The 19,995-nt window shown below is 42.0% G+C and overlaps 1 protein-coding gene across 1 annotated transcript in view; it reads right to left on the bottom strand.

The window, feature by feature from the left end:
• SPTLC3 (serine palmitoyltransferase long chain base subunit 3) overlaps positions 1-19,995 on the bottom strand; it is a 128,224-nt gene that overhangs the window by 23,985 nt on the left and 84,244 nt on the right. The window contains exons 8-9 of the mRNA XM_006758100.2: positions 19,601-19,820; positions 11,455-11,581 (exon numbers count right to left, since the gene is read on the bottom strand). Of these exons, the coding sequence (XP_006758163.1) occupies positions 11,455-11,581; positions 19,601-19,820 (347 nt within the window). The remainder of the gene's footprint in view (positions 1-11,454; positions 11,582-19,600; positions 19,821-19,995) is intronic.

Here is a 19,995-nt window from a genome sequence, read left to right as displayed (position 1 = left end):
AGCTTCATCGTCAGCCCTTTGGACTTTGTTTTTCTTTTGTCCGTAGCTACTTTTATTCCATTCCAGGTCAAGAGTTTATTTACTAAGTCAATAGAGAAACATCGGGAAACTGTCTAAAATATACAATGCCTTCCTACAGTGTACACCCATCTGAAAGCCGGGGGAAAGAACGTGCTGGACTGAGGTTAAGTACGGAAGCAAAGACTGGCTAGCTATTCACTGAACCCATTTCCTTGGCCAAGGAAGACAGTTGACTTCATTTCCTAGGCTTCTTTGTGGTTAGGCAAGGGTATGTGACTGAGTTATGGCCAATAGAATGTGGACAGAAATAAAATGTGCCTTTCTAGTTATGGCTCCTGAAAACATCACACACATGATCCTCGATTCTCCTTACCATGTTGGTGGCAATCTTGGAAGTCATATGTTTAAGCTGAAGGTGCCACAAGAGCAGTGGTTCTCAACCTTCCCAATGCCGCGACCCTTTAATACAGTTCCTCATGTTGTGGTGACCCCCAATTTCATTGTTACAAATTGAACATAATTAAAGCATAGTGATTAATCACAAAACAATATGTAATTACATATGTGTTTCCCGATGGTCTTAGGTGACCCCTGTGAAAGGGTCATTCGATCCCCAAAGGGGTCGCGACCCACAGGTTGAGAACTGCTGCACAAGAGGGAAGGAGGCTGGGTTCCTGGAAGAGAAAACTGCTCAACAGGAACACCCATTTTGGATTTGATATGAGCAAAAAATAGATTTCCATTGTGTTATGCCATTGATATGTTGGGGCTAGTCTGCTATAGTTAACTAATTCACTGATTTACCTTAAGTAATATGGCCTTATAAAGAAAGGTACCATATAATTTTCAAGGAATCAAAACCTTCATGCCTTCTACTTTTCATTGGCTGTATGGTGTAAAGGGAAACTATACATTTTTTGTGTGAATTTTAGTTTTTCAACCTCTTATTATTTGTTGCCAAGTGATGTCATGAAAACATGAAGTTTATTAACTGAAAAAAATCCTAAGTGCAAATCATCACGAACATGGGGAAGAGGATGGGAGGAAGACCCTCCAGAATATTCTGTGGAAAATGTAATTTTTTCATACTTAAGAATGAACCTACTCTCTTCTATTTCAGAAATGCACTTCAACTTGGACACAGATTAGCTGGTGCCCAGTATTTGCCGATTACTGTATATAAAAAGGTCAAATGTGCCTTTGAGCTTTGTATGGCATCTCCATAGGAAACCTTAAGTGAAGGATTCAGCTAACAGCTTGGATAATAAAAGAAAACTCCATTTTGCTTCTGCTATTTGGACATCATTGTCTTGAATTATCCAGCTTACTCACCTCTCTATTAGATGGTATCTAGACAAAGCTACTAAAAGAATATCAGTTATCAGAAGAATAGAAAAGGAACTTTAGATTTTGGCCTATGCATGAATCCATAAAGGAAGTGATTATAACTCTAGTATTTAAAACAAAATAATTCTACAGCTAAAAACATAATATCTTAATTGTTTACAGATAATGATTAGATTCTAAGCTTTGCCCAGAAATCTGCTTCAAACACCAAACCAGGTCACTCAATATTCATTCATTCACATATTTGATTCTTAAGGCACAATTAACTAATCACTACCTATTTGAAGACCAGAGTGGGGTGTGTATGACTACCATTATAAAAGCGTTAGATTGCATGAGACTGAGAAGGCAAGGTTTATTTTCTGACTGTAGCCATGGAGATAGGGCTTAGAAGGCTGAACAGGGGCTCAGAAGATATAGAATAGGTATAGTGGGTTGTGGAGAGAGATAGGGCCTTCCAGACAGAGGAACCACCAGGAGCCTGCATACTAGAGGTACCAATGCCTGCTGAGTAGTTGATGGGATATGCCCAAAGCTTACACTGAATGAGGTCATTCACTCAGCCAACAGGTACTGCTTGAGGTTGAGGACAGTGTTCCTGCCCTCATGACATTTGTATCCTCCTGGGGAGACAGACAATAATTGAAGAGACAAGTACATAATTTCAGGTGATGCTAAGTGCTATGAAGAAAACATGGTTGACATAAGAGAGTAGACAGAGTAACCCACAAGGAAGGTGCTGATATTTTAGAAAGGGTGGTTAGGGAAGGTCCTGCTGGGTTGGTGACAGGAGCAAGGAGGACCACTCCAGATGAACCCCCATTCCAAGTTGTTCTGAGTCCGTATATCATCTAGGCCCCACGTTTCAGTCTGGGCCTGTTCTGAGAGATGAGCTCAAGTATCAGCAGCAAGGAAGGTCTGTGTGGTGGCCAAGGGATCAGATATGAGGGAGGTTGACACAGCACTGGAAAATCAGAGAAGGCCCCCATTGTTTTTTGTTATTTGTTTCTATTCTGTAGAAAAATTATCTCTTTCTTTGTGGGGCTAAGAAAAACTTTATCTGTGACAATTTTTGACTTATCTGTGTTTTTGAACGGGATCGAAACTCCTTCAACTAACACAACGGTTGTCAACCTGTAGGTCGCGACCCCTTTGGGGGTCAAATGACCCTTTCACAGGGGTCGCCTAGGACCATCGGAAAACACATATATAATTACATATTGTTTTTGTGATTAATCACTATGCTTTAATTATGTTCAAGTTGTAACAATGAAAATACATCCTGCATATCAGATATTTACATTACGATTCATAACAGTAGTAAAATTACAGTAATGAAGTAGCAACGAAAATAATTTTATGGTTGGGGGTCACCACAACATGAGGAACTGTATTAAAGGGTCGCGGCATTAGGGAGGTTGAGAACCACTGAACTAACAGAACACATGCCCTCTCTCCATTGCTAGTTCCTTTTTGTATAGAAACTGCAGCCATCTTTAGCCCCTCGGATTTCCCAGTTAATAGAACCAGGGATTTTTGCAATGAAAGGAGGAAATATTCCGTTTTAATTTTAGAATAGGCAATCTTACCATACAATAATGTTACCATCATGTTGATTTAAAGAACATCTCTTCCCCAGTTCAGGGATGGAGAGTCTTCCTCCCAGAGCCAGATACTCAGAGGGGGAAAAATAATCCCATTAACTGAGCCTTCATTCCCTGGACCTGCCAAAGGCAGCATGTGATGTGCAAACAGAGTCCTAGGGCCGAGGTAACACCTTCTTCACAGACGGAATGTTCTGACTACTTCCCAAGTCAAGCAAGAACTTAAAACCCCAGAAAAGATTTAGTGTGAGGAGGCCCACGGTTAGGGAGTATGTCTATTTAATACTTCTCCTCAGGTGCTGGGCGGATCACATTTTTAGTTTCCTAAAGGGCAAAGGAAGCTGAGCTTGAGGAAGGCTCACTTGTGTTGGCACATGGCCACAGGCACTGATTTTCAGCCTCAGTTTCCTCATCCTTCTCTTATTGACCTTCTTTCTGAAGTTCACCAAAAGCTGGGAGTCCACACTCTGAAAGGCTTAGTAAGCTTTTTCTTCAGATTGAAAGTGGGGAATTGAGGTAATTCTGTGGGTAATATCTAAGTTTGATTGATAGTGTCTAAGATGCTTGATGAATATGAACTTGGAAGTGTGACAAGAATAGGAGCAGATCACCTTTCTTAGAAAAGTGCCAATATCATTTCAGCACTGTTTTATCAAATTGTAACCATCACAGCAGGAGAATGACTAGCCAATGGGAGGGTGATAATTATAGTGTAAAGTTAAGCAGACTCCAGTACATATTGGAGGAAAAGCCATTCTTTCTAAGTTATGAATTTGTCATAATTGATTGTAAACTTAACTTGCAATAATTTAAACTTAGCAGTGCTGCCCATTAAGGATTTCCTTTCTCACCCACTGGATTCCACCTATTGAAGATGCACTGAAGAGATAAGTAATTTAACTATATGGATAGTGCCCTGTCCATACCGAGAGACATGAGTTATTACAGAAATGGTCATATCTCTACCAGATGCCTACTATCAAATCAAATAATATAACCCTTGTTGTGACCATAAACTCTTAATGACTTTACATACTTCCAAAAGTTACTTGAAGGCACAGGTTCAAGGGGGAGCCTGTTGTGAGGCACATATGCTTCCTGAGGGCTTAAAGCTCTTGGCTATTCCTGATACCAGAGTGGTCACAGGCATGAGAGGAACAGGTGAGGTGCTTGCAGTGAATAAGTGAACAGGGTTGAGGAAACAGAGGGGTTTAAATAAGTAGATTAAAATGTGTTTCATGCTTTTTTTCTGGGTTTTCTCTTATTTTTTTCTGTTCTTCCTCCTCCTATCCTGCTAGGTCATCTATCCATGTCTGCATTTGTCAAAATTCTATCCTCTGTTCTCTCTGCTGCACAATACCCTCACCTATTTCCTTCCTTTGCATCTGGGGTGGGGAACCTTTTTTTCTGTCAAGGGACGTTTGGATATTTATAACATCATTCGTAGGCCATTCAAAATTATCAACTTAAAAATTAGCCTGCTATTTTTGGTCAAATGTTTAATTAACTCACACCTAATGCCTTGGCAGGGCCAGACCAAATGATCTCAAGGGCCTTATCTGGCCTTAGGGCCAGACATTCCCCACCCCTGCTTTACATAGAAACTTGCTTCTAAAACTTGAGCCCATATCAGAGTCACCTGCAGGGAAGATGAAAACAGATTGCTGTCCTGCCCTGCCCAGAACTTCTGATTCAGGAATGCTTGCTGCAGTTCTCCTAAGTTCCCAGGCGATACTTATGCTGCTGGTCCAGGAACCACACATTGAGAACCATTACTATACAATAGTTTGTGGACATTTTCTCTCTTCTATCAGGTAGTCCCATCACTTCAGATGATTGGGAACACAGAGGCCACTTTTTCCGACATCCATGGCATTTAATTAGCATATGAATGTCAGGAGCATGAACATAGGCAAGAAGTCCAAGGAAAAGGCTGATCTTGGTGAGCAAGTCCAGTTGCTGAGATGGCCAATATTAAGTGTTTAGAGATCCTGCTGCCATCTTTTGATGAAAAGATGTTCATAACAGATATTTCATTAGCACCCACTCATGGCAATGCACAATTGGAGCTTAGCATATTTCTTTTTAATTCAACTTGAAAATATGTACTGGAGGCCTACTATGTGTCAAGCACTGTGCTGACTCCTGGTGATATGTTGATGGTTTTTAGCCATAAGAAATACACAATCCATTGGTGCCTGATGAGGGAGAGGATGACTGATTATGAGGTCATTATATGGCAGTGGTTCTCAAAGTGTGGGTTCCCGACCGGCAAGATCAGCACCACCTGGGAGCTTATGAGAGTTGCTACAAGAATTTCTGAATCAGAGGCTATGGGGGCAGGGTCAGCAATCAGTTTTCACCATCCTTCCAGATGGCTTTGATATATGCTCAAGTTTGAGAACCATGCTTCTACATAAAGGAAAGGAAAAGAGTGCACAGTTGTGCAGAATGTAAAGATAACAGCAGAGGAAATTCTGGCAAATGCAGACAGGGAAGGGGCCTAATAGAAAAAAAAAGAGAAAGACCAGACAGAACATTAAAAAAATAATATTTTCATAATGAAGAGAAGACTGTTTTCAAATAGAGAGAACTAAGCAGAGGGGTCCATCAAATCTGGTTGAAGAAGGGCCAATTGGGTAGGTGGACAAGGGGGCTATTTGAGGAAGCAGGCCTGGAAATGGGCAGAAGACAGGGTGAGGGTGCCGAACACTGAGTGGGGAGGAGGAGGGGAGAGAGAGCAGAACAGGCCATATTTCCAAGAAGCTTTTATATCCATCAATGGAAGGGATGCAACTCAGTGGCTGTCTGAAGACGGAGAAGAGGTAGGGGAAGGCTCTTTAGGTTGAAGGAAATGAATAAGTTCATGGTTGAGAAGCGGGCCCAGTGGTTTTAGAAGGTGGAAAGGGAGAGAATCAAACACAGAGATGTGAATGAGATAAGGGCAGTTTATTTGCTGAGTTAAGAGGCAAATACAGAAGGATTCTAGCTTTTAACAAATATTTGTTGAGTATCTGAAATGCCAGGCACTGTTCTAAGTGTATTGAATAAAATAGACAAATGCCTTTATTCCTGAAGTTTACAATTGATTGAGGGTAAACAGAAGACAAGTATATTTAGATCTAGATAGACATATCTATCTATCTATCTATCTATCTATCTATCTATCTATCTATCTATCATCTATCTATCATCTATCTATCTATATCTTTTTAGGCACTTGTAAATGCTATAAATACTTAAGCAAGGTGAGGAGAATTGGAGGGCCTGGAGGGTGTACAATTTAAGATGGTGCTGCTCCCCTCATTGGCTGATTTTGAGCTAAGATGAGAGGAAAGGAAGAGTGTGGGCCATGCAGATAATGCTCGGAGATTCTGTTCCAGAGAGGCCAGCAAAAGCTGCTCCCTGCATTGCAGGAAAAGCAAGGATGCCAGCTGCTTGGAATGGACCAAGAAGGGCAAGAGTGGTGGAAAATGACAGACCATATCATGAAGCTTGAAGGCCACAGTCCAGACTTTCCACTGAGGTGGGAAGCAATGAAAAGTTTTGAGTGGAGGAGTGATTTGGTCTGAGTTACCTTTTTTAAAATAGAATTTTGGCTTCTGTTTGGAGAACAAGTCATAAAAAAGCAAGAGCAGAAGTAGGAAGACTCTCCTGGAGTCTCCAGTAATCCCGGTGAGAGCTGCTGGAAGGAGGGGTGGGTGTGGTAAGAAGTGACCGGATTCTGGACTGGATCTGTGTCAAAGGAAGTCCTGTGGGACCTGCTGTTGGAGCAGGTCTGAGGTCTGAGGGAAAGACAGAATGGGCAAAACAACTGAAAAATGCAGAGAAGGGAAGAAATCAGATGAGCTAAAAACAACAGTAACTGTTAACTGTGCATCAAGCATCATGCTAGGTTCATTATCTACATGACATCATTGAATCCTCCTGACAACCCCAATTTACAATAAAGGAACAGAGGCTAACGAAAGTAAGCACCTTGCCAATCATGGAGCAAATGGGGGGCAGGGAACTGGGCCCTGAGCAGTCCGGCTGCAGAACACACCCCTTAATCCTCCTTGTGATACAACCTCCATTGTCTCAGAAGTGAAACGGTGCCCAGAGCTGGGGAAGGGAGGGCTGGGAGGCAGGGCCACCATTAAGAGCTTGAAAAGAATGTTGACTGATTCATTGAAAAGCTACAAATATTAAATAAATAAAAAGAGAACTGTTGACAATGCTTGCTTCAGGGGGCCATTGGTGTGGTTTGGGGCTCACCCTCCTGTGCCTGCTTGTGCCTTGTCTGTCTAGATCAGTGGGTGCCAATGTGAGGCACATGCCTCACAGGGGGGCAACTTGATTTTTAAGGGGTGGCAATTCTAGATGAGTTATTAACAGTCATCTTTTTTGCATTTTGTATGGTTCGAGGGCCTCATATATAGTATATAAATATACATTGTGACATATTTATGCATTTTAGTTCTCCATTAAATGTTTTGAAATTTTGCTACTTTTTCATATTGCTTCATATTATTATTATTATTTTTTAAATTTCTTAGTGATTTCTTCCTCGGTAATTCAACTGTCCTTTTGTTCTTTTATTTTTCTCTTTCATGGATGCCATGTTTTTTGGAAGCTTGTTTAGACCAAGCTAATGACCTTTGATGCTTCCTTCACATGAATAGGAGTTCACTTTTTGAATGATAAGAATTATATGTCATGGTGTGGGGGGGATCAGGATTTTAGAGATGCTTAGGTGGGGCATGACCAAAGAAAGGTTGGGAACCACTGGTCTAGATGAGGAAAATGAGCGAGCTGCAATCTTTAAAAGTGATGCCAATCATTGAAGGTGCCCAAACACAAAGGACCACAGTGGCCACAACTTATGTAGAACTGATTCTAGGCTCCCACTCCTCTGAGGTACCATAAACATCCCCTCGACCTTGTTTGGCATAGACACCCGCACTGAAATCGAGTAAGCCAGAGAGATGGAAGTTGAGTCACGACGTATTTATTAAGCTGAGCACGGGCTTTGACACTCAGAGGAACACCGAATTAATTCAAGACACATTTTAGCTCTTCAAAGGCTGATAGCCTTGGTTTGGCTGGTGGACCACCCAACATCCATTAGGATGGAGAAACCAAATCTTCACTTTGGGCTCATTGTGCTGCACGGAGTGACAGGCCAGGAGATGAAACGGGCCTCCGTGCATGTGGTACCCACGCGCCAGCGACAGGCCCGCAGCCCCCCAGACTGTGTGCATTAACTCCCCCAGCAACCAGGCTGCAGAGTGGAGGTGGCTGTTTGTGCATAAACACTGTCATTTCACTGGGACTTCTATTTCATCTTTGAACCTTGGCTTCAAAGGAATATTGACCTTATTCCTGTAGCTCGCCTTTCTTTGAAGCGCATGGCTTTGCATTGCAGATTAAAGTGAAGACATTCATCAAGGAAGAGATCTGGCCAACGCTCCCCAAACTCCACCCGACACAAAGCCTTGAAAGGCTCCAATCACAGTAGCAGCGGAGTGGGCTGGGGATAAAGGCTTGGAGCCGGGCCCTCTTTCTTAGATCCTATCCTGGAAGGCAGCTTTGGGGTGACCTAGTGCTTCCCTTTGAGTGTTGGGCAACTTTACCCTGAGAGTCTGTCTATCTCAGCAGAAAGGGGTGAGTTAGCGCAATATTCCAAACCTGTCCTGCTCATTTTATTTAAAGCAGGCATTGTCGTAAATGAGGCCAGCATGATCAGTCAGCTGTGCCTTTGAATTCTTCAAAAGACGTGTCAGGCAGAACCATCTGAAACTCGGCTGATGACTGTCAATTTTCTTTCCTATTACTTTCCTTTGTTCATTCCTTTGAAAAGAAACTGTCCTCTCTTTCTCCCTGGCTCTCCTAGCTCAGTTCTAAGAAAACTAGCTGTTCACATAGCTTTCTCTGTTACTTATTTCTCTCTTGTGAGAGGAGTGAGGTGAGGAACTTGAACTGAGAGGTGAGAAATAATAACCAAATAATTATTTAATTTTAAGGCAAAGAGAGAAAACAAACAAACAAGGAAAATATCTCCCTCTGCAGAGGAGTAAAAATTGCTGATAGACAATTATCAAAGGAGAAATGGTTATGTCTTTAATGTAATTTTTCTGCCAATCTCCAACTGTGACCAGATACACAGAGCGAGTTCTGTCTGGGATGAAGTGGTAAAGCAATCCAGAGGAAAGAAGATGACTGTCAAGTTGAGTACATATAATCATCTAGTTCTGACAACATACACACAAAAGGGCTTAAGAAATATGCAAATTTTTAGAATAACTTTTTTTTCTAGCTATTCATCTCTAAAATAAGACAAAGGATAATTCTGTTCATTGCAAGACAATTCACTTAACCTGCTTGTTTAGCATAAATCTCAAATCACTGTTTTCCATGAAGAAGTGGGTGAAGTTCAAGATCATTAACTGGCATCATGAGAAAGCAGTGGTGCCAGGCCAGTTTTATACTCATCATGAGAACTCACGTGGGAATGGGGGAGCTCTACTTCTAGCTTCAGTTTTAAAAGATTGAAAGATATCTGCTTATCCACGTCATATCCATATCCCTTAATATACTAAGCTCCCCAAATGTGGGTGTGGCCATGTGACTAGTTTGGGCCAGTGGGCTGCAAGCAAGGTGATAAGTGTCACTTCCAGGTTGATGCTTTCTTTCTCTCCACCATGGTGCCCAAGGAGGCCATATGCTGAGATGGCCAAGCCTCAAGCTAGCAGCAGTGTGAGTTACTGCCCCCATAGAGGCAAACTTTGTAGAGAATTATCTGATTTGTAATAGGTGTGGTACAAACAAGAAATGAACCTTGGTTTTGTTAAGCCACTGGGAATTTCAAGGTTTACTTGTTATGGCAGCATAACTTATTCTGACTAATCCAGGACCTTGAGTACATGTAGTCTTACTCCACTTCCATCATAAGAATCCTTCCTACAGCACCCTTGAAATATGGTCTAAATTCTTGAACACCTCAGGAATAACAGCCAATAACATAGCGAGCAATTATATAATGCTTACTATATAATTGTTTGCAGACACAATTTTAAGTATTTTACATGTCTCACAAAACCATTGACACATCAGTAATAATCCCCTTATTTTACAGGCAGAGGAAACGAAGCATAGAGAAGTAACCAGGGTTAAACAGAAAAGTTAATCATTTGCCCAAGGCCACACAGTGAGTAAGTAGTATTCCAGGTGTCAAAGCCAAGGAGTTGCTTTCAGTCTATGCCCTTAACCATCATACCACGTGGCTTCCCTAGATTGGATTTTCATTTCCTTTTTCACTCAGACTGTTCAATAAGACATGGAATAATAAAACCCAAAAGACAAGGCTGGAAGGGACCCTAGAGATCAATCAATAGCTGTCTTTTACATGGAGGAGGAACAAGGTCACTCTGAGAGTCATCTTCCTGGCTTTGTGAAAAAAGGTCTATTTTGGGAGTTTTCAAACTAGTGACCTGGGGGGATCACTAGGACACAGTAGAAAGGTCTCAGGGGCCACCAGTTTGGAGATTAGAACAGACCAACCCTGTTCTAATCTATTTTATATAGTAGGCTTCTAGGTAAAATTTGTATGTGGCTATCCTGCTGCTTTGATAAAATTGAAGAATGATGGATTTCTGTAGGCTTCCACTGAAATAGTAGGCTTGTAAGGCTGAACTAAATAATAGGACTGCACATCAGCTGGGAGGTAGGGTGGGGCACATGGATTGTTCAGCCCAGTGGCCAGTTCTGGTCCCGTATAATTCGCTACTTTCATGAATGCATTCGCCAGATGTCTGGCAGCAAGAAGTGACTAATTCACCACTGTTATTTGCACTATGATATGCAGTAGAAGATCTATAAATTATATCTGAAAGATAGAAGGAGACCTCCAAGAAGTTTTGATGAAACAATATTTCAAAAAGAAGATTAAGCTCATTTGGGTTGAGCCAAGTGGCAAACTTTGGCTATGGTGACCCAATGCCAAAGAAATGGCTGGAAAGTTTTCATTGTGTGTTGGTTTGTCCATATATTCTCAATGGCCAATGGTGGATTTCCTTTCCCATGAAAGAAAGAAAGGCAGAAAGAAAGAACAAAGGGAAGATGGGTAGAAAGATTAAAAAAATATGACAAATAGTCCTGAGAAAGCACAGGCAAATACACGGCATTATTTGCTCCATTTTAAACAGAACTAATACACAAAATTATCCAAATTTGCTGATCACATTAAGAAGCAAATGAGAAAGTTTTCATTGCTTTAAAAAAGCATTCCTTTTTTTGTGCACTGACAGCAGTTCTACTACATATGTGTAACTATGTATAATGTGTATCAGGCACTATTTATGTACAGATGGGTTGACTTATAAATTGAGTTACGTTAAGTCAAAGGTATATATTACAGAAGTGGAAAACTGATGGGGCAAAAGGACAAGGAGAGGTCTAGAAAGGATTTCACGGGAGCCATGCTCACTGCAGTCCTGCTTACCTTGCGTGGTCCCATCCAGTCCCATGATGAATTTCATTGATCTGATGATTTGCTCTGCTATCGGGGGGCTCATGGAGGTAGCATAAACAGCACTATGTGAGTGAACCCGTAAATAATCCACCAGGTCCTTTAATAAAGGAGGTAAATCCAAAGAGAAGGCAAGTAAGTCTCAGTGTTGGTGGTGACAGTCACATCTTGTCCCAACCCCGTTCATCATAGCATGAGACATTTGATTCTTGATATGGTCCAATTTTTAATAGGTATTACCAAACTTTTTTTTATTGCTCTTCTTAGTTTCTCCCTCAAAACCTTAGAAGGTATATAATAAAGGCAGCAACTTTGGAGTTGAGGTCTGTAGGGCCAAACCAGATGTGTAAAAGAAAAATGATTTCCCAAACATTTGTTGAGTATTTAGTATGTACAATTACTGCTTAGTATTCAGGAGTGTCCAAAAAATACAAGATGTGATCTTGCCATCGCGCATACTACATTACATTGTGCCCATGGAAAATTAATGGTAGGAAAAGTAACAAGAAATAAACTAATATATGCAACAGAGCTATAGACTGCAGAGGAAAGAGAGGGAGTTATTGCTAGCTGGAGAAGGTAGTGAAAGTTCCAGCGAGAAAGTGAAATTGATTATATTTTGAAGAATAAAGACAAATATAGAACAAAAGAAAACTTGGGTGGGGGATGGAGTGGCAGAGGGAGAAGTGTGACATTAAACCACAGTGTAGATCAGAACCAGATAAACTCTGGTTATGCCTTGGGCGGTAGGAAACTACTGGAACTTTAGTGCAACACTATTTGGAGTGTTGATTCACTACAGAATGCTGGTCCTCAGTGGGAGGAATGATTGACTCCTAAGGCCAAACCTAAGGTCCCAGGTACGTCTGCTGAGAGCCTGAAGAAGCTCCTAAAGTCACAGTCAGGAGGGCCACAGAGCTGGCATCTGGAGGTGTTCAGTTCAGCTGGGAATCCATCTATCTTCCCACCTGTACTGGCTCATTGCCTGGGACCTTCAGGGTGTTCTGGAGAAAAGCTAATGGGCTGATGACGGCTCTCTGTATTAGCAGTGGGGTCTGTAAAGGATCAGCCATCTTCTCTTCTAAGATAACAAGACAGTTTAGAATCCCACTGAGACATCTTATCAATTGTTCCCTCATGTAGGTGAACCGGGGGGAGCTGTGCTTTTGGCAGGCTCATCTCTTCATAACCTCCCCTTTATTGGCCACATCCATGTCCACCTCTGAACCTTGAACTGTGCCCCATCCTCCACTTTTCTATCTCACTTGGGGCCTGGTGCCATGGTTGTTCACAAGCATTGTAAACATTCATAGCTCATCTTCAGTAAAGAGAGTGACCTGCCTTACAGCTGGTGGGTAACATGATGCCTCTATCAGGCCCAGGGCAGGGGAACTGGTAGCTCCATTCTGTCCTTCCTGCATCCTTCATATGCCCTTCATTCTAAGTCCCCTCTTTATACATCATTCTTCCCAAATTCCTCTCTTCTTCATTTCACACTTTTTTTCTCCATTCCTTTGTTTTTGGTCTTTCTCCTTCCTTCTACTGAGTCCCCCTCTTCTTTTAATTTCAAATTCTCCACTTAAATTTTCTCTCTCCTTTTCTGTTTCCTCCCTCCTTCCTTCATTTTTTTCCTTTTTTCTCTCCCTCCCCCTGCCCCCTACCTTTTTGCTCTGGGCTGTGCTCTGGATGTGGGAGTCCAAGAAGAGAAGACAGCTATAAAAACTAGTCCTTGGCAGGTATTATCCACTTCTCTTAAAATTAAAATTCGATTCTGTCTATTCTTTTGTTTAATGAATCTCATAAAAACAGTTGGGTTGGCTTTCACCTTATTTGAAGAGTATGTGCATGATGATGGCCTGACCGAAGGCACTGGCCACAGGCATTTGTGAAGTTCATTTTGGAGGATGGTGGGGGTGGTGGAGGAGAGAGAGAGAGAGAGAGAGAGAGAGAGAGAGAAAGAGAGAGAGAAAGGCAACCATTTCCCAGAGCAGCTGCACCAGCTCTATGTTCAGTGCTCCTTTTTGAGCAGCAGCTGGGGTTTCCTTTCTCTGTTGAGAGCTGATGCCACCCAGCAGGATGCTGAGGAAGCCAACTAGAACACCTGGGAGGGTGCAGGAGACAGGATGATGGGTGCTCCTGTGGACCTGAGTCAGGAAAGGGCTGTTTCAGGGAGGTGGTCCAGTCTTGAAGGATGGGTAGATTTGGATATAGGAGGAAGAGGAGAAAGGCATAGGCATGTGCTAAAACTAGGAATACAGATAGCATCTTATTCAGTAAACAATGGAGGAGTCCATTGGGAGTAGAGAGAGAAGCTAGTGCTTCTGAAAAAGGTGATGAGGGGTTGTCTCCTTGAGAGAAGATATGACCTTGGAGTTCCACCACAGGCTCTGGGATCTGATTGCTTAGGTACAAGCCCTGGCTCTGCCACTTACTGATTTGTGACCATGGGCAAGTTACTAAACCTCTCTGTGCCTTAACTTATTTCTCTGAAAAATGAGAAAATTATTTTACTTCAGAGTCATTATAAGGATGACATGAGTTAATACACATATGGTGCTTAGAATGGGATCTAATTCTAAGTGAATACCTGATGCTGTCAGCAAGTATTAATAGATTGCCATCTTAGAGATTCTTAGAACTGGGAACATGGGGTGGGAGGAGGGGACCAAAATATGAAAATTCCTTGGAGTCCTTTTATTCCAGCTCCCCTGGTTTGCAGAGGGTAATGTTCAAGGGCTATGACATATCCATAGCTGAAACTCATTGGCCGGCTGAGGTTCCATTTTACAAACTTTACATATGTTAACTCATTTTAGCTTCATCATAGCTCTATGAGGTAGGTACTGTGTTCATCTCCATTTTATAGATGGGATTGATGCGTCACAGAAAGGATCAGAAAACTGTTCAACCAAATAGTGGTTAGATAACAAGGATTTAGACCCAAAGTGTCTGGCTCTAGAGTCCCCTCCCTTAACACCACACTGTACTACCTCTCCAGACAGGAGAGGAAGGACCAGGAGGGCACAGAGAAGACCACCTTCACCTTTACTTTTTCCTAGTCCACAGAGATTGTTCCTCTTTTTCTGAGAGGATGTTATAATTCCTTATATATTCAAGTGTTTAAAGAGCCAAACAGTAGATTGAATTGCATCAACATCAAATGTTTCATGTATATTAATCTTATTTCTCCAAACAGACTGAAACCTCCTTGAGAGAAGGGAACACAGTTACACACTTTTCTGAAAGTCCATAGTGGTGGCTACTTAGCAGGGGTCTGGTAAATCCTGATGGTCTAATGGAGAGCAGGGGCCTTTTAAGGATTGAGGAAGGATGGTGAGGGTCCTTGAAGGGTATCAGGGAAACTAAACTGCATTCTATAAAAAAAACAAAACAAAACACTATAGTGATACTCTCGTAGCCTTGGGGCATCGATCAGACAAAGAAACAAAACAAAGGTGCCTTTGATCCCTAAAGAGTTCTTCTCAGTGTCCCCAACCCTCAATTTTTCTTAGAAAATTGAGAAGTTTCATAAGATCACATGCATTCTGTTAGAATAAATGCCTCCTCAATGCAGTATCACATCCTTTTAACATTAAGCCTATCTTGCCCATACTCTTCTTTCTCCTAGACGGAGTCCACTTTCTATCAGAGTCTGAGTATATGGACAGGGGCTAATTTGCTTATGTGGTTTAGAAAGTGGGGTTCTTTGAGTAACTTCTGCAAAGCATCAAGGAAAGCCTTGTTTTCTGTTTTTCTTTTTCTTTTTTTAAATTCCCTCCTAGCATTCCCCCATTGGGCACCATGAGCCATGAATTAAGAGTTGGCTTTGGTCTTTTTTGCAAGGCGGGTCTGGGTTGTGTCTTCCTTCAGGGTGGGTTAGAGGTCTTCTTAGACCGAAGTTTCCATGTCCATTTGTACGTTCAAAACCCTGATTATTTTCTCTACCCATAGGCTTGGAGTTCAAGGACAAGGGTAGCTTTTCTGAGAAAATCAGACAGGAGACTCTTAGAATAAACATCTTGGTGTTCATTCCATGACCCCCATTTACTTCAAAGGGCTGTTAAATGCAGCCAGGGCTGAGCACGCAGGGCAGAGCTGGCTTCTGCAAGGGGCCTGCCTTCGTCTGGCACACAGGCTTCTGGGGCTGATGCTCTCTCCATACGTGGCTGCCTGTTCCCACTGCCCTCCTCCAGAATTCCAGTCCTGCAACCTATCAATCATGAAGGCTACCTTTGCTTCATTCATTTGCAAGTCTCTGGTCAGTCTGCAGAGGCTGTGAAAGATGGGAATCAGCACCAGGCATGCAAGAGAACTCAAGATCATGCCTGAGGAAAACGTGAACTCCCAAAACTGGATTTGCAGTGTCGTCCCATCTCCTCAGCAACTGGATCAATATAAATTACAAAATAAAAATAAGAAACCTAGCTCCATCATCTCAGGTATTCTTTAAAGAAGCCGTTCATGTCATGGAGCTCCGACAGGTGAAGACAATTACCTGACATTTCACCTCAAAAGTCTTAAAGGGACAGAATCGTCCAAGTTGAGTTGCTCACAGATTATCTAGAGCAGCTCCAAACTCAAAGAGAGCAAAATCGTAAAATCTTGCTGACAGTTAAGAGACTTTTTAGCAGTTTCTCTGAGGCGGGGAGAGAAGGTTGAGGTCAGGGCAGTGCACCCCAGGAAACACAGATGAATTTGTAGGACATTTTGTGACAGGAAGACTGAAGCCAAGACAAGATCTCTACTATCTGTGGTACTATCTTAGGAGCAAACCATTTTTTTCTCCCCTTTGTTTCCAAATATTTTTTTCTTACCTGATGCATCTGGTTGCTAATATACATAGTTCTCACCTTGACCAACTCCACCAACATTTCTAGTCTCCTAGTAATTGTTATGTATATCCCTCTATGACTAACCCTAACTTTGGCATGCAATCTTTTTCTAGATTTTTGGATCAAAACAATTATTTTCACATCACAAGATTTTACTGCCGAAACCGGTTTGGCTCAGTGGATAGAGCGTCGGCCTGCGGACTGAAAGGTCCCAGGTTCGATTCTGGTCAAGGGCATGTACCTGGGTTGCGGACACATCCCCAGTAGGGGGTGTGCAGGAGGCAGCTGATCGATGTTCCTCTCTCATTGATGTTTCTAACTCTCTATCTCTCTCTCTTCCTCTCTGTAAAAAATCAATAAAATATATTTTTAAAAAAAGATTTTACTAAGAACCCTCTGAACATAGTAAATTTGAAATTATGAAGGTTTCAGACCAACGTAAAGTCCCCATATGTGTGTGTGAAGACTTTTTATGGTTAATTTTGTTGTTTTTGTACCCATTGGTTTAGAATCCTGGATATTTTTAATACCCATAAAATTGAGACTTATATTGAAAATTATCCAGAAATAGTTATATGGTGAAACTCTGAAAACTGTACTCTAATTATTTAAATAGATAAGTAGCAAGATTTTTTTTTCAAGCAAAAGCATTAGCATTTGCCCAACCCTATGTCCTATTAGTTAAAAAACAGTTTAAAACAAATACCAGGTAAAAATTCGCCACAAATTTATTAAAAGTCCAGGGGAATAAAAATTTGATTTAAATTGAAACTATACATAATTTAAAATTAACATAATTAAAAAAAAATGTACAGAAAAGCAGATATAAAAGTTCCATTAACTCATTTGGCTGGAAGGAAACCATAATTTATCTGGGTTTATTACAGTCTCACCAAAACCATTCCAGACAAGCATGTATCTGATTGATTTTTAAGTCATCAGACACTTTCTCAGGTGGCCTTCTATCTTCTGCTCACCCTTCAGGTCTTGAAAACTGGCTCACCCTCTTGCTGATTGGGGCAGAAGAAGGTCTCTATGTATAGGCTATAATGGATCTCTGCCAAACTCTTCCTAATTCTTGCTGCCATCTAGTGGTCAATTCAGAGCCTGCAGGGCAACATGAAGGAAAAGAAGAGAAAGGGAGGGGAAGAGGAGGAGGAACAGGAGGAAGAAGAATGATGCAGCCCTCTGGACATAAGCATGCACAGAATGAGTATTTTACAGAGCAAGAAAATGAACAGATAGGCATACATTTTCTGCGTATTGGTATGAAACCTTAATAATTTCAAATTTACTATGCTCATAGGGTTCTTAGTAAAATCTTGTGATTTGAAAATAATTGTTTTGATCCAAAAATCTAGAAAAAGATTGAATGTGTACTGATTAAGTAAATAATAGTAGTTTTCACAATTGTCCAGTATGTACTCCAAATGAAGAGAAGCTACATAGACAAGAGCAAATAAACCTTTAAAATAGTCTACTGACTGTGGGATGGAGAGTGTGAGAGAAAACTGTAAGCTGGGTCTTACTTCAGGGTAAGCATGAGCCTTTGTTTACTGTGATACAAGAGGAAGGAACTCTGAGGGGGAAAATGTGACATCTAACAAATTTGACAATATTTCAAGGACACACTAACGTCGGTTTACTCAGGTGCCTTCGGATCAGGAAAAGGAGTTAAGCTTGGTTAAAATTTCCGTAGCTCAGAACTGCTGCTAAAGTAATCACGAAACCACACGCTCACCAAGCCCTGGAGCCCGGAGAAGGCAGCTCGGGCATCCGAGACCCTCTGGTCCAGTGGTTCTCAACCTACTGGCTCTTTAAATACAGTTCCTCATGTTGTGACCCAACCATAAAATTATTTTCATTGCTACTTCATAACTGTAATGTTGCTACTGTTATGAATCGTAATGTAAATATCTGATATGCAGGATGGTCCTAGGCGACCCCTGTGAAAGGGTCGTTCGACCGCCAAAGGGGTCATGACCCACAGGTTGAGAACCGCTGCACTGGCACCACTGCTTCCACGCTCTAGGGCGGGAGCATTTCACCCTGCGCCAGATTTAGCTGAGTTTGGTAGGCTCCTGGGCACTCCCTAGGTTTCTAGCGTCACCCGGCTAAATCCCACAGGATGAAAAACAATGCTTTGAGCTTGGAAAAAAAAAAGTAGTGCTTAGTGAAGGGGAAAGGCCGCTGAAAACGCCGAACATTTGAAGCATTTGTGCAACTCATGGCAGGACCGCAATGAAATCTGTTGCTTTAAATCCCAGTGTTCAATGACCACACTGTTTTCAGCTGTCCTCCCTGTTTGTCTAACTGGTTTACCAGGAATCTGAACTCTTGTCCCTGCTGGTCACAATGATCAAGGAACAAGAAATTCTCGGTAAGCTGTTGATGTCACTTGCATGCACTGGTTTGGGGCCTGCTGTGCCCTCTTGGGCAGAGCCAACACCGCTGCCATGCAGTCTCTTTGGGGCAGGCTAGACCTATATGAGATAGCTATCAGGATTTGTATAAAACCCTCAGAATAACGAAGCAGGCAACTGTCTCCTTTATCCCTCAAACGCAGGTTTGAATATCTCATTTTCTTTTTCTGCTTCCCTCTTTTAAATTTCATTTAAACATTTACTGGTTTATATTGGCAACCCCCTTGGTGACACTGGCACTAGAATGAACGGAGTCTAATCCCATCAGATCAGAATTTTTAAGGCATATAGATATTAAAGGATGACAAGATTTGATCACAACTTCTCCAAAATTGTGAGAGATAATTATCCTGCAGAGGAAACCCCTAAAAAGGATGTTTCTGATCTTGCTACTCCTATTTTGATTAAAACCACTATAGCACAGAGTTCTGAATATCTGACCTCTGCCCACAGTTGCTTTGTATTTTCATGCCCCCCAACCCACACTACTTACAGTTTTATAGCACCCCCTTATCATTCTGAGGTTTGGTATATAGAAACGTAATCCCCCATCATTTGTCTGCAAAACTGACATTCATTCTAACACTTCTTCCCTGCAGTTAACCATCCTCTGCTTGGCACTGTCTTGGCCTGTGTACACAGATAGGGTGGCTGTTGTATTCTAATCTGATTACTCGTCACCTGTCCCTCTGTGCTGTTGGCGGGTGAGCTCCTTGACATTCTAGGTGCTCCTTGGCTGTGGAACTCCTGTCGTGATCAAGCGAGGTGTGGGGAACTGAAGTCCTCCGGGAACCCAGAGAAGCCCTCAGACAGCGTCCCCAGGTTGTTCAAGGTTGACAGAGACATGAGGAGTCCCTCTCTTACCTTCCTTCCAGCGATGTAACCTCCCGCGGCTCCAAAGCTTTTGGTGAATGTGCCCATAAACACATCGACATCTTGAGGGTCCATTCCAAAGAATTCCACTACACCCCGGCCAGTCGGGCCCACAGACCCAATACTGTGAGCTTCATCAATGTAGAGGTAAGCCTTGTATTTCTTCTTTAGAGCCACGATCTGGGGCAGTCTCACAATGGAACCTTCCATGCTAGGGCATAAGGAGAAACGCTCGTCACTAGTGTGTACCCTCCTGGGAAGCTCTGCCTCAGTTTCCCTTTCAGTATTTCTCAGTCAGCCTGCCCTGATACCAGTTGGGGACCACAGGGATGTACCATTCCTTTCTTCTTAAGGGATATTTTATTTGGCTGAGACAGCCTTCTTAA

The sequence above is a fragment of the Myotis davidii genome, unplaced genomic scaffold (genome assembly GCF_000327345.1).
Source record: "Myotis davidii unplaced genomic scaffold, ASM32734v1 scaffold32, whole genome shotgun sequence".
Lineage (NCBI taxonomy): Eukaryota > Metazoa > Chordata > Mammalia > Chiroptera > Vespertilionidae > Myotis > Myotis davidii.
The sequence above is the reverse complement of the archived record's forward strand: the minus strand, read 5'-3'. Positions and strand labels throughout refer to the sequence as shown.